At 43.7% G+C, this 13544-nt stretch overlaps 1 protein-coding gene across 2 annotated transcripts in view; it reads right to left on the bottom strand.

Moving 5' to 3' along the window:
• efcab11 (EF-hand calcium binding domain 11) overlaps window positions 1–13544 on the bottom strand; it is an 82254-nt gene that overhangs the window by 52272 nt on the left and 16438 nt on the right. For both annotated transcript variants that reach the window (XM_055863824.1, XM_055863825.1), the window contains one exon: window positions 4824–4914. In XM_055863824.1, the coding sequence (XP_055719799.1) occupies window positions 4824–4914 (91 nt within the window). The remainder of the gene's footprint in view (window positions 1–4823; window positions 4915–13544) is intronic.

The following is a 13544-nucleotide window of genomic DNA, read 5'->3' as shown; positions in this document are numbered from 1 at the left end:
GCCTGGTTTCGCAATAGCTATGGAACTTAAGTTAACGAGTGTTTTAACGATGCATCGTTGCTATAAATGGCAGAACAACTCGCATGCGTTTCCCAAAACACCACACAAGGAGAACTTTCACTAAGTGCATCGTTGGAGCAATAGCAGCGCTGCTCTCTGATCAGCTTTCTCCATCCACATCTTCAATACTGACATGTTAAAATCGCCACTTCTGATGACAGATCAGCTGCTAGATATACACTGCTCAAAAAAATAAAGGAAACACTAAAATAACACATCCTAGATCTGAATGAATGAAATATTCTTATTAAATACTTTTTTCTTTACATACTTGAGTGTGCTGACAACAAAATCACACAAAAATGATCAATGGAAATCAAATTTATCAACCCATGGAGGTCTGGATTTGGAGTCACACTCAATTAAAGTGGAAAACCACACTACAGGCTGATCCAACTTTGATGTAATGTCCTTAAAACAAGTCAAAATGAGGCTCAGTAGTGTGTGTGGCCTCCACGTGCCTGTATGACCTCCCTACAAAGCCTGGGCATGCTCCTGATGAGGTGGTGGATGGTCTCCTGAGGGATCTCCTCCCAAACGTGGACTAAAGCATCCGCCAACTCCTGGACAGTCTGTGGTGCAACGTGGCATTGGTGGATGAAGCGAGACATGATGTCCCAGATGTGCTCAATTGGATTCAGGTCTGGGGAACGGGCGGGCCAGTCCATAGCATCAATGCCTTCCTCTTGCAGGAACTGCTGACACACTCCAGCCACATGAGGTCTAGCATTGTCTTGCATTAGGAGGAACCCAGGGCCAACCGCACCAGCATATGGTCTCACAAGGGGTCTGATGATCTCATCTCGGTACCTAATGGCAGTCAGGCTACCTCTGGCGAGCACATGGAGGGCTGTGCGGCCCCCAAAGAAATGCCACCCTACACCATGACTGACCCACCGCCAAATCGGTCATGCTGGAGGATGTTGCAGGCAGCAGAACATTCTCCACGGCGTCTCCAGACTCTGTCACGTCTGTCATGCTCAGTGTGAACCTGCTTTCATCTGTGAAGAGCACAGGGCGCCAGTGGCAAATTTTCCAATCTTGGTGTTCTCTGGCAAATGCCAAACGTCCTGCACGGTGTTGGGCTGTAAGCACAACCCCCACCTGTGGACGTCGGGCCCTCATACCACCCTCATGGAGTCTGTTTCTGACCGTTTGAGCAGACACATGCACATTTGTGGCCTGCTGGAGGTCATTTTGCAGGGCTCTGGCAGTGCTCCACCTGCTCCTCCTTGCACAAAGGCGGAGGTAGCGGTCCTGCTGCTGGGTTGTTGCCCTCCTACGGCCTCCTCCACGTCTCCTGATGTACTGGCCTGTCTCCTGGTAGCGCCTCCATGCTCTGGACACTACGCTGACAGACACAGCAAACCTTCTTGCCACAGCTCGCATTGATGTGCCATCCTGGATGAACTGCACTACCTAAGCCACTTGTGTGGGTTGTAGACTCCGTCTCATGCTACCACTAGAGTGAAAGCACAGCCAGCATTCAAAAGTGACCAAAACATCAGCCAGGAAGCATAGGAACTGAGAAGTGGTCTGTGGTCACCACCTGCAGAACTACTCCTTTATTGGGGGTGTCTTGCTAATTGCCTATAATTTCCACCTTTTGTCTATTCCATTTGCACAACAGCATGTGAAATGTATTGTCAATCAGTGTTGCTTCCTAAGTGGACAGTTTGATTTCACAGAAGTGTGATTGACTTGGAGTTACATTGTGTTGTTTAAGTGTTCCCTTTATTTTTTTGAGCAGTGTATTATCCCTGATGGCTGCAAATATTGAGGTGGCTTATTCTAATGCTTACCCTATAATAATGCACCATCGTAGATTTCGCACATATGATGTTACACAGTAGCCTACAATTTCAAAATAGAACTCAATTGAATGGACAATAAATTGATCTCAATATGATTTGAATATATAGGCCTAACCTATACTGTGTTTGTCTTTTAATGCAGTCACCTCGATTTTAATTTAAAGAATATTTTTTATCCTTTGCATGTTTGTAACAATTGCAAAGACATTGGCAACTTTGTATTTGTAGTCAACTTTGTTCTGAAGTTATCGGTGGACACAGAGAGATTATGTTTAGCCGAGATCTCCTGTGTATTAAGTGATGCGGAAGGGCAAAAAATGATTTAACGACGCACTTAGCTGTTCGACGATTGGTCTGAGGCCGTCCGTAAACAACAAGCGTTTTCAAGTGCAACTTTAGTAACGATGGTTCGGGGAAACATCTTGGAAATTTAATTATGCTCCTACGAAGGTTCTTACAATGATACTTAGCCTCGATATGCTTTAGGGAAACCGGGCCCTGGTCAAAAGTAGTGCACTTTGTAGGGCAGGGGGTACTATTTGAGAAGGTCTGGTCACATACTGTAAATGTCCTTGGTGGCAAAGGTCCGGATGGATATTGTCATTTATAGGCATAGTAACAAACCCCCACCTCGCAACCCCAAACTGTTCACACCCCTATTTTTGGCAGAGATACATTTTTAGCAGTTTTAAATCCAATTTCCTGTTATTCTACACATTTTGCCATGTCTTATATGATACGGGAATAATCTGTTAATTTTTTCACAGCTAAATAAATACAAAGTATTTGACTGGACTGAGAACACCTGTGTGAACAACTAAACCCACCATTTGGGATACAGTGGCCATGTCGACCAACATTGATTTACAGTAAAAGAGAGCCTGATGGCATTCCCAACCCCTTTCCAAAACCATTTCCCATCCCAAAACCCTTTCTATAAACCCATGCCCAATCTCCTCCACACTGACTCTCAACACATGGGCCCCCAAGGCATGCGCCCTGAGCCCTTCGCTGTACTCCCTGTTCACCCATGACTGCGTGGCTAAGCATGACACCGGCTCCATCGTCAAGTTTTCTGATGACACCATGGTTGTAGGCCTGATCACTAACAACGACGAGTCAGCCTACAGGGAAGAGGTACAGTGCCTTCAGAAAGTATTCACACCCCTTGACTTATTTCACATTTTGTTGTGTTACAGCCTGAATTCAAAATGAAAACGTGTTTTTGATGCGGCCACCACTATGCCTGAAAATATGGAGAGTGGTACTCCGTAATGTGTTGTATTGGATTTTTCCTAAACATAACACTTTGTATTCTGGAGAAAAGTGAATTGCTTTGCCAATTTGTTTTTACAGTATTACTTTAGTGCCTTGTTGCAAACGGGATGAATTTATTTATTTATTTTATTTAAATTGCCAAGAAACTGAAGATCAGCCGTTTCCAGCTACAATAGTCATTTACAACATTAACAATGTCTACACTGTATTTCTGATCAATTTGATGATATTTTAAAAATGGACACTTTTTTTTTTTTCTTTCAAAAACAAGGACATTTTTAAGTGACCCCAAACTTTTGAAAGGTAGTGTATGTGTGGGGTAAAGAGATGAGGTAGTCAAAAATCATGTTAAACACTATTACAGCACACGGAGTAAGTCCATGCAACTTATTATGTGACTTGTTAAGCACATTTTTGGGCTTGCCATAACAAAAAGGGGTTGAATACTTATTGAGGAGACACTTCAGTTTTAAAATAATATATAATTCCACTTTCACATGACAGCATATTTTTGGGCTATGTAGGCTGTTGACAAAATATATAAATGTAATACATTTTAAATTTCAGGCTTTAAAAACTAAATGTGGAAAAAGTCAAGGGGTGAATACTTTCTGAAGGCACTGTAAACTGTCATTGTGGTGCCAGGACAACAACCTCTCCCTCAACTTCTGCAAAAACAAAGGAGTTGATTGTTGACTTCAGGAAGCAGAGGAGAGGACACGCCCCGATCCACATCGACGGGACTGCAGTGGAAAGAGTCCGCAGTTAAGTTCCTCGAAGTACGTATCACTAAGAACTTGATATGGACCGACACCACCACCACTCTTGTCAAGAGGGTGCAACAGCACCTTTACTTCCTAAGGCAGCTGAAGAAATTCGACACGCCTCCTCTCCAAATACTGCCACTGCACCATCTAGAGCGTCCTGCCTGGCTGCATCACTGCCTGGTATGGGACCTGCTCAGCCCACGACCGCAAGGCCCTCCAGCGAGTTGTGAAGACAGCCCAGTGCATCACTTGGGCCGTGCTCCCACCCATTCAGGACATCTACTCGAAACTGTGCCTGAGGAAGTCCCGCAGCATCATCAAGGATCCTACATACCCCAGCCACAGACTGTTCACTCCCTTACCGTCGGACAGAAAGTATCGGACCAACAGGCTCAGAAATATGTTCTATCCACAAGCCATCAGACTGCTGAACACTGACCACCTGCACTGACTCTCCGTACCTTAGCATACATGCACTCACTCAGGCACACACATATAGTACATTCATGCCACACACACACATTACAACTTTTGCTACTAGAATTGTATTTATTTCTAAATACTGCACAATTTAAAGACTTATCCTCCAATCCCCCCGTCCCCGACACACATGCAAATATTGCACTATAAATTGCTGAGTGCCTTCCTGTATTTACACTAAATGTTTTATTCTATCGCGCCATTTACTTTTTATTCTTTTACTTGATTATTTCTTACTGCATTATTGAGCGGGAACCTTCAAGCTCTTCGTTGGACGTTGTATACCATGTGTACGCTGTATATACGACTAATGAAACGTGAAACTTTAACCCATTCCTAACTCCTTCCCAACCCTTTCCCCATCCCATCCCTTCTTCCCATTTCCACCCACTTTCCCAACCAATTCCCATCCCATCCCCAGTACCTGAAGGCCTCCAGGACAGTCCTCTCAGGCAGACGAGGAGCCACTCTACTGAAGGCTGCTCTAAAGTCCTCCAGCTTCAGGAAACCACGACCTGCAGGGAAGAGAAAACACAGGAGTAAACACACATACTGTACGTACGCACAGGCATGCATGTGCACACATACGCATGGACACACACACACACACACACAAAGTGGTAGTGCGAGGGAGAGAGAGAGAAAGAGAGCCGAGTTGGCTGTGGAACAGAGACATCCTGTCTGTCTGAGATAGAGCTACAGTGCCTTCAGAAGGTATTCATACACCTGAACTTATTACACATTTTGTTGTGTTACAGCCTAAATTCAAAATGGATTAAATAGATTTATTTTAATGACAAAGTGAAAAATAGTTTTTAGAGTTTTCGGCAAATGTATTGAAAATGAAATACAGAAATATCTCATTTGCATAAGTATTCACACCCCTGAGTCAATACTTTGTAGAATAACCTTTGGCAGCAATTACAACTGTTAGTCTTACTGGGTAAGTATTTAAGAGCTTTCCACAATTGGATTGTGCAACTTTTGCCCATTATTCTTTTCAAAATTCTTCAAGCTCTGTCAAATTGGTTGTTGATCATTGCTAGACAACCTAACACATTTTGTATTTAGGACAAAAAGTTAATTGCTTGCCACATTTTTTTGCAGTATTACTTGTTACTTTTGTTGCAAACAGGATTCATGTTTTTGGAGTATTTTAACAAAACTTCTGAACCTTTTTATTCTCATAGTTTATACAGATTGCAGAGTAAAGATACATTTTTGCTAAGTGTATTATTGATCGATTGACTATGACTTTCCAAATCACCCAGCAGTGCTATTGTCACACCAACCTTCGCTTTGGCTCCCCCTCCTGTCCAGCTCAGGCGTTCGGCGTCGCCGGCCTTCTCGCGGTTGCTGAACCTGCTGCTAGCAAACGCCCTTCACTCATCAACCCCGGACTTGTCTCGTCAACATTACACACACACCTGATTCCAATCCCCACTCTATCACTGTATATATACTCCCTCTGTCATTTGCTTTGTCGGTCATTGTAAATGTTGCTTGTTTTGCTGAGAGGAATCTCTCCTATTTACTGAGTACTTTTAAATTTTTGCACTTTGGGTTTCGTTTCGTTTTTATATATGAGTGCTTTAATAAATTCAGTAGTTCTAAACCTGCGACTGCCTCCTGCCTAGTCCTCTCAACACTTGTGACAGCTATTTGCAGAGCTCCAGGTAAATGTTGCAATTATTCAGCCATTCCTGAACCTGCGAAATCTGCACAGCTGGGATGGTTGTATCCCCCAAATACTGTATGTAAAATTCTTTGGTTGCAAGAATTTTGTAAAATAATTCAAACTGAAAACCTTAAAGTTCTGAATGTGCCAAGGAATCGGTACATTGAAAATCTCTTCAACTATTTTGCAATCTGTATGGCACAACTGTCCATTTTTTGGTCCTCTAATGAAACTGGTTTCCTTACTTATTTACCAAGGCAAGTCAGTTAAGAACAAATTCTTAATTACAATGACGGCCTACCGGGAACAGTGGTTTACTTGCCTTGTTCAGGGGCAGAACGACAGATATTTTACCTTGTCAGCTTGGGGATTCGATCCAGAAACCTTTCAGTTACTGGCCCAATGCTCTAACCACTAGGCTACCTGCCGCCCCATTTTTGTGGTAATGCTGCAATTAGTTGATTGTAATTTTGGATAGAGCAGACATTTTCATATTTTTTGTTAGCTACATATGTGACATAACTTCACCAGTCCTATTTATGATATAATTTACAGGCAGCTTCATTAAATAGTACCCGCAAAACACCAGTCTCAACGTCAACAGTGAAGAGGCGACTCCGGGATGCTGGCATTCTAGGCAGATTTCCAGTGTGTGTTCTTTTTATTTTATATCGGCCAGTCTGAGATATGTATTTTTCTTTGCAACTCTGCCTAGAAGGCCAGGCCTGCTCGCTGAAGTGTTATTAGGGAGTGTTTGATAGTGCTGAGGGGTCGTCGTTTAACTGAGGACCCATAACGCATGCGGTCAATGAGGCAGTGATCACTGAAATCCTGGTTGAAGAGAGCAGAGGTGTATTTAGAGGGCAAGTTGGTTAGTATGATATCAGGTTGTACCTGGTAGGTTCCTTTATCATTTGTGTGAGATTGAGGGCATCTATCTTAGATTGTAGGACGGCCGGGGTGTTAAGCATGTCCCAGTTTTGGTCACCTAACAGTACGAACTCTGAAGATAGATGGGGGGCGACCAATTCACATATGGTGTCCAGGGCACAGCTGGGGGCTGACGGGGTCTATAACAAGCGGCGGCAGTTTCTGGAAAGGTGTATTTTTAAAAGTAAAAGCTAGAATTGTTTGGGCACAGACCTGGATAGTATGACAGAACTCTGCAGGCTAACTCCGCCCCCTTTGGCAGTTCTATCTTGTCGGAAAATGTTATAGTTCAGGATGGAAATTTCATGATTTTTGGTGGCCTTCCTAAGCCAGGATTCAGACACGGCTAGGACATCCGGGTTGGCGGAGTGTGCTAAAGCAGTGAATAAAACACACTTAGGGAGGAGGCTTCTAATGTTAACATGAATGAAACCAATGCTTTTACAGTTACAGAAGTCAACAAATGAGAGCGCCTGGGGAATGGGAGTGATGCTCGGTGCTGCAGGGCCTGGGTTAACCTCTACATCACAAGAGGAACAGAGGAGGAGTAGGATAAGAGTACGGCTAAAGGCTAAATGAACTGGCCGTCTAGTGCGTTCGAAACAGAGAGTAAAAGGAGAAGGATTCTGGGCGCGGAAGAATAGATTCAAGGCATAATGTACAGACAAGGGTAGGATGTGAGTACAGTGGAGGTAAGCCTAGGCATTGAGTGACGATGAGAGAGGTTGTCTCTAGAGGCACTATTTAAGCCAGGTGTGGTTACCGCATGTGTGGGGGGTGGAACATAAGGGCTAGCTAAGGCATATTGAGCAGGGCTGGAGGCTACAGTGAAATAAAACAACAATTACTAACCAAAACAGCAATAGACAAGGCATATTGACATTAGGGAGAGGCATGTGTAGCCGAGTGATCATAGGGTCCAGTGAGTAGCTAGGCAAGCTGGAGGCACAGCGATTCAGACAGCTAGCAGAAACACCCTCGGACGGTTACGGTCGGCAGACCAGTCGTGATGAATCGGCGGGGCTCCGTGTTGGCAGCAAAGGGTCCAGGCCAATTGGCAAAAAAGGTAATTGAAGCCCAGGAATTATTTGGTGGATTTCTTCGGCTACCCGGGAGATGGGCCTAGCTCCAGGCTAATTGGTGCTTGCTTTGGGACAGAAATCCCTTCGGATGGTTACGTTGGTAGACCAGTCGTGATGGATCGGCGGGGCTCCGTGTCGGCAGCAAAGGGGCCAGGTCAATTGGCAAAAGAGGTAATTGAATTCCAGGAATTGCTTGACGGATTTCTTCGGCTAGCCGGGAGATGGATACTCAACTCGTCTGAAGGCCAGTTTTATTGCTTCTTAAAAACAGCACAACAGTTTTCAGCTGTGCTAACATAATTGCAAAAGGGTTCTCTAATGATCAATTAGCCTTTTAAAATGATAAACTTGGATTAACTAACACAACGTGCCATTGGAACACAGGAGTGATGGTTGCTGATAATGGGCCTCTGTACGCCTTTGTAGATACTCCATTAAAAATCTGCTGTTTCCAGCTACAATAGTCATTTATAACATTAACAATGTCTACACTGTATTTCTGATCAATTTTATGTTATTTTTAATGGACAAAAACATTTGTTTTTGAAAGAAAAGCCAGGAAATGTCTAAGTGACCCCAAACCTTTGCACGGTAGTGTAGGTATAGTTGAAAAGCAGAAAGTCCGGGTAGCGATTTGATTAACAGCTTTGGGGTAGAAGATGTTCAGGAGCCTTTTGGTCGAAGACTTGGCGGTCCAGTACCGCTTGCCGTGCGGTAGCAGAGAGAACAGACTGACTTGGGTGGCTGGAATCTTTTACTATTTTTAGGGCCTTCTTCTGCCACTGCCTGGTATAGAGGTCCTGGATGACAGGGAGCTCATACACACTACCCTCTGTAGCCGAACGGATGCCGAACGCAAGCGATGATGCAGCCAGTCAAGATGCTATCAATGGTGCAGCTGTAAAATTTTGCGGATCTGAGGGACAATCTTTTCAGCCTCCTGAGGGGAAAGAGGCATTGTCGTGCCCTCTTCATGACTGTGTTGGTGTGTTAGGACTAGGGATGCACCGATATGACATTTTTGGCCGATACCAATATCCAAGATTTTCCTTGACAAAAAATCTATTTATTTAAAAACTTTAGCGACCTTTTAAGCATTCTAGTACAGTTAAATAGTTGAAACACACACACTGACCCAACAGCTTTTTTGTTGCCAATTAGATGTCCCCATTACCAGTAAAACATCATCAAAACCTAGTTCTTTCACTTACAGCTGTGCTGTTTCATTATTCATTTGTTCAGTCATTTCATTCTCAACCAGGATTTCATCATACATGTCAAGCAGTGACGTTTCAGTTCGGTCTGTCCATGGGTCCTCTTCCTCGGTGTGGCTGTTTCCATCTGGTCCAGCTGTGTCTAACAATTCACGTAAATCCTGTTTCTTGTCTGCATCGAAGTAGCGGTCCTTGTACCTAGCATCGAGCATGGTATAATTTGAGGCTCAGAGAGAATGCCACCGAATGGCTTATTCACAGCCTCTAGTAGAGTACTTTTGCAAGTTTTAACCCGACGGTCTGTGTCGGAAGTTTTGTTGAGCAGGCGTTACAATGCCATGACAGAGGGTTTAACGTCTGCTGCAGACGCAGTTGATGAGCTTATTTCTGAGTCAGTTGTTCAAATGGAGCTAGGATTGTGTTCATGTTTCCAAGTTTCAAACATGCTCTCAAATGCCATTGAAATGGCAGCAGCGGTATGAGAACCAGCAAATTCCTGAGCTTGCAATACGGCTTTCCTCAGCACGAAATCCTTATCGACCACTGTGCTGTCAGACTCAACATGCTCATGGGGCTGACGTCGCTGGTCCAAATGTCAGTCGTGAAACTAATAGCAGTGATGCCCATAGCAAGTAGCTCATGGATGTGCGTTTCAACAATACTGTGTACTGGTAGGGAAACATTTGAAAAATAGTGCCAAATAGTGCCTACCGGGGCTCAAGGTGATCGATCAGTCGGCGAAAGCCAACATCATCCACAACAGAGAATGGTTGATAGTCTAGGGCAATGAATTCCATCATCTTGACGTTGATAGATTTCGCCTTTCAGTTGTCTCGCTGAAATTGTCTTACTCTTTCAAATGACTGCTCGACTTGAACTTGTTGGAAGTGTGCGCTTAGTTTATTTAGTCGTTGAACGTGGGGGTGATGCACTTTCAAATAAGTAATGAGGATTTAACCTTCTCCCCTCTGTAAATAATAGCAGCACAAACGTTGCATATGGCCTTTTATCTTCCTTTGAAACCTCAAGATAGATCCACACAGCAGACATTGTGGGCTAGGTTAGGAATGCTGTGTTGCACATGTAGCGCTGCATTTGTCCTGGAGCCATCACGTCATCTACCTACATTATATAGGTATGCACGTCAGCTTAGACATCGGTTTTGCACATCGGCGTTAAACTAGACAGACATCGGGCCGATGCCCGATGTTGGCATTTTAGCTAATATCGTCCGATTCAGATATGCTTACCAATATATTGTGCATCCCTAGTTAGGACTATGATAGGACACTGAGGAACTTGAAGCTCTTGACCATCTCCACTACAGCCCCTTCGATGTGAATGGGGGTGTGCTCGGCCCTCTGCTTCGTGTAATCCACGACCAGCTCCTTTGAGGGAGAGGTTGTTGTCGTCTCTGACCTCAGCCTTATAGGCGGTCTCATCGACGCCGGTACTCAGGCCTACCACCGTCAGGTCGTCTGCAAACTTAATGATGTTGGAGTCGTGGGTGAACACGGAATACAGGAGGAGGCTAAGCATACGCTCCTGAGGGGCCCCTGTGATGAGGGTCAGTGTGGCGGATGTATTTTTTCCTACCCTCACCACCTAGGGGGTGACCTGTCAGGAAGTCCAGTATCCAATTTAAGAGGGAGGTGTTTAATCCCACGGTCCTTAGTTTAGTGATGAGCTTTGTGGGAACTGTTGTGTTGAACACTGAGCTGTAGTCATTGAACAGCATTCTCACGTAGGTGTTCCTTTTGTTCAGGTGGGAAAAGGCAGTGTGGAGTGCAATAAGAAATTGTGTCATCTGTGGATATGTTGGGGCGGCATGCGAATTGAAGTGGGTCCGGGGTGTCTGGGATGATGACGTTGATGTGAGCCATGACCCTCCTTTCAAAGCATTTTATGGCTATAGATATGAGTGCTACGGGACAAAAATAATTTAGACAGGTTGCCTTGGTGTTTTTGGGCACAGGGACTATGATAGTTTGCTTGAAACATGTAGATAGACTGGGTCAGGCAGAGGTTGAAAATGTCAGTGAAAACACCTGACAGTTGGTGCTTGGAGTATGCGTCCTGGTAATCTGTCTGGCGCTGCGGCCTTGTGAATGTTAAGTTGTTTAAAAAGTTCTCACTCACACCGGCTACAGAGAGCGTGATCACACAATCGTCCGGAACAGCTGATGCTCTCATGCATGGTTCAGTGTTGTTTGCCTCAAAGCGAGCATAGAAGGCATTTAGCTCATCTGGTAGGTTTGCGTCACTGGGCAGCTCGCAGCTGGGTTTCCCTTTGTAATCCGTGATAGTTTGCAAGCCCTGCCACATTCGACGAGCATCAGAGCTGGTGTAGTTGGATTTGATTTTAGGCCTGTATTGACACTTTGCCTGTTTTATGGTTCGTCGGAGGGCATAGCGGGATTTCTTATAAGCGTCCAGATTTGTGTCCCGCTTCTTGAAAGCGGCAGCTCTACCCTTTAGATCAGTGTGGATGTTGCCTGTAATCCATTGCTTTTGGTTAGTACGTGCGGTCACAGCGAGAATGACGTCGCCAATGCACTTATTAATGAAGCCGGTGACTGATGTGGTAAACTACTCAATGCCATCGGATGAATCTCGGAACATATTCCAATCTGTGCTAGCGAAACAGTCCTGAAGCTTAGTGTCCGCTTCATCTGACTACTTCCATATTGAGCGCATCACTGGTACTTGCTGTTTGAGTTTTTGATTGTAAACTGGAATTAAGGGGATGGAGATATGGTCAGATTTGCCAAATGGAGGGTGAGGGTGAGCTTTGTATGCATCTCTGTGGTTAGGTTAGTATTGTGGAGTAACTACAATGTTGTTGATCCATCCTCAGTTTCCACCTATTACAGCCATTAAACTCTAACTGTTTTAACTTCTTTGGGGTAGGGGGCAGTATTTTCACATCCGGATGAAAAGCATGCATAGAGTAAACGGCCTGCTACAAAGCTAGAATATGCATATTATTAGTAGATTTGAATAGCAAACAATCTGAAGTTTCTAAAACTGTTTGAATGATGTCTGTGAGTATAACAGAACTCATTTGGCAGGCAAAAACCTGAGAAAAAATAGAACCAGGAAGTGGGAAATCTGAGGTTGGTGGATTTTCAACTCAGCTCCTATTGAAGATACAGTGGGATATTGGTAATGTTGCACTTCCTAAGGCTTCCACTAGATGTCAACAGTCTTTAGAACCTTGTCTGATGCTTCTACTGTGAAGTGGGGCCGAAGGAGAGGGTAATGAGTAAGGTCTATCATGACCTGAACATGCGCTGACCATGCGCGTTCACGTGAGAGCGAGCTCTGTTTCATCGCACTTCTGAAGACAAAGGAATACTCCGGTTGGAACATTTTTGAAGAATTATGTTAAAAACCACCTAAAGATTGATTCAATACTTCGTTTGTCATGTTTTTACGGACTGTAATATAACTTTAACTTTTCGTCCGTACTTTCCGCTGGACTTGCCCGCGCGTCGTGAGTTTGGAAAGTGTACTGAATGCTAGAACAACGAGGAATTTGGACATAAATGATGGACATTATCGAACGAAACAAACATTTTTTGTGGAACTGGGATTCCTGGGAGTGCATTCTGATGAAGACCAAAGGTAAGTGAATGTTTATAATGATATTTTTGACTTCTGTTGACTGCATAATATGGTGGTATTATTTGTGTCTTGATTGGGTTCTGAGCGCCGACTCAGATTATTGCATGGTTTGCTTTTTCCGTAAAGCTTTTTTGAAATCTTAAGGAGAAGTGAATCTAAAATTCCATGCATAACAGTTGTATCTTTTAGCAATGTTTATTATGAGTATTCCTGTAAATTGATGTGGCTCTCTGCAAAATCAAAGGATGTTTTGGAACTTCTGAACGTAAGGCGCCAATGTAAACTCAGATTTTTTTATATAAATATGAACTTTACCGAACAAAATATACATGTATTGTGTAACATTAAGTCCTATGAGTGTCATCTGATGAAGATCATCAAAGGTTAGTGATTCATTTTATCTATATTTCTGCTTTTTGTGAACCTCTCTTTGGCTGGAAAAATGTCTATGTAATTCTGTGAATAGGCACTCACCTAACATAATCGTTTGGTTTGCTTTCGTCGTAAAGCCTTTTTGAAATCGGACCCTGTGGCTGGATTTACAACAACTGTATCTTTAAAATGGTAAAATACATGTATGTTTGAGGCATTCTAATTATGGAATTTCTGTTTTG

The sequence above is a fragment of the Salvelinus fontinalis genome, chromosome 15 (assembly GCF_029448725.1).
Source record: "Salvelinus fontinalis isolate EN_2023a chromosome 15, ASM2944872v1, whole genome shotgun sequence".
Classification (NCBI taxonomy): domain Eukaryota; kingdom Metazoa; phylum Chordata; class Actinopteri; order Salmoniformes; family Salmonidae; genus Salvelinus; species Salvelinus fontinalis.
This window is presented reverse-complemented; position numbering and strand designations above follow the sequence as displayed.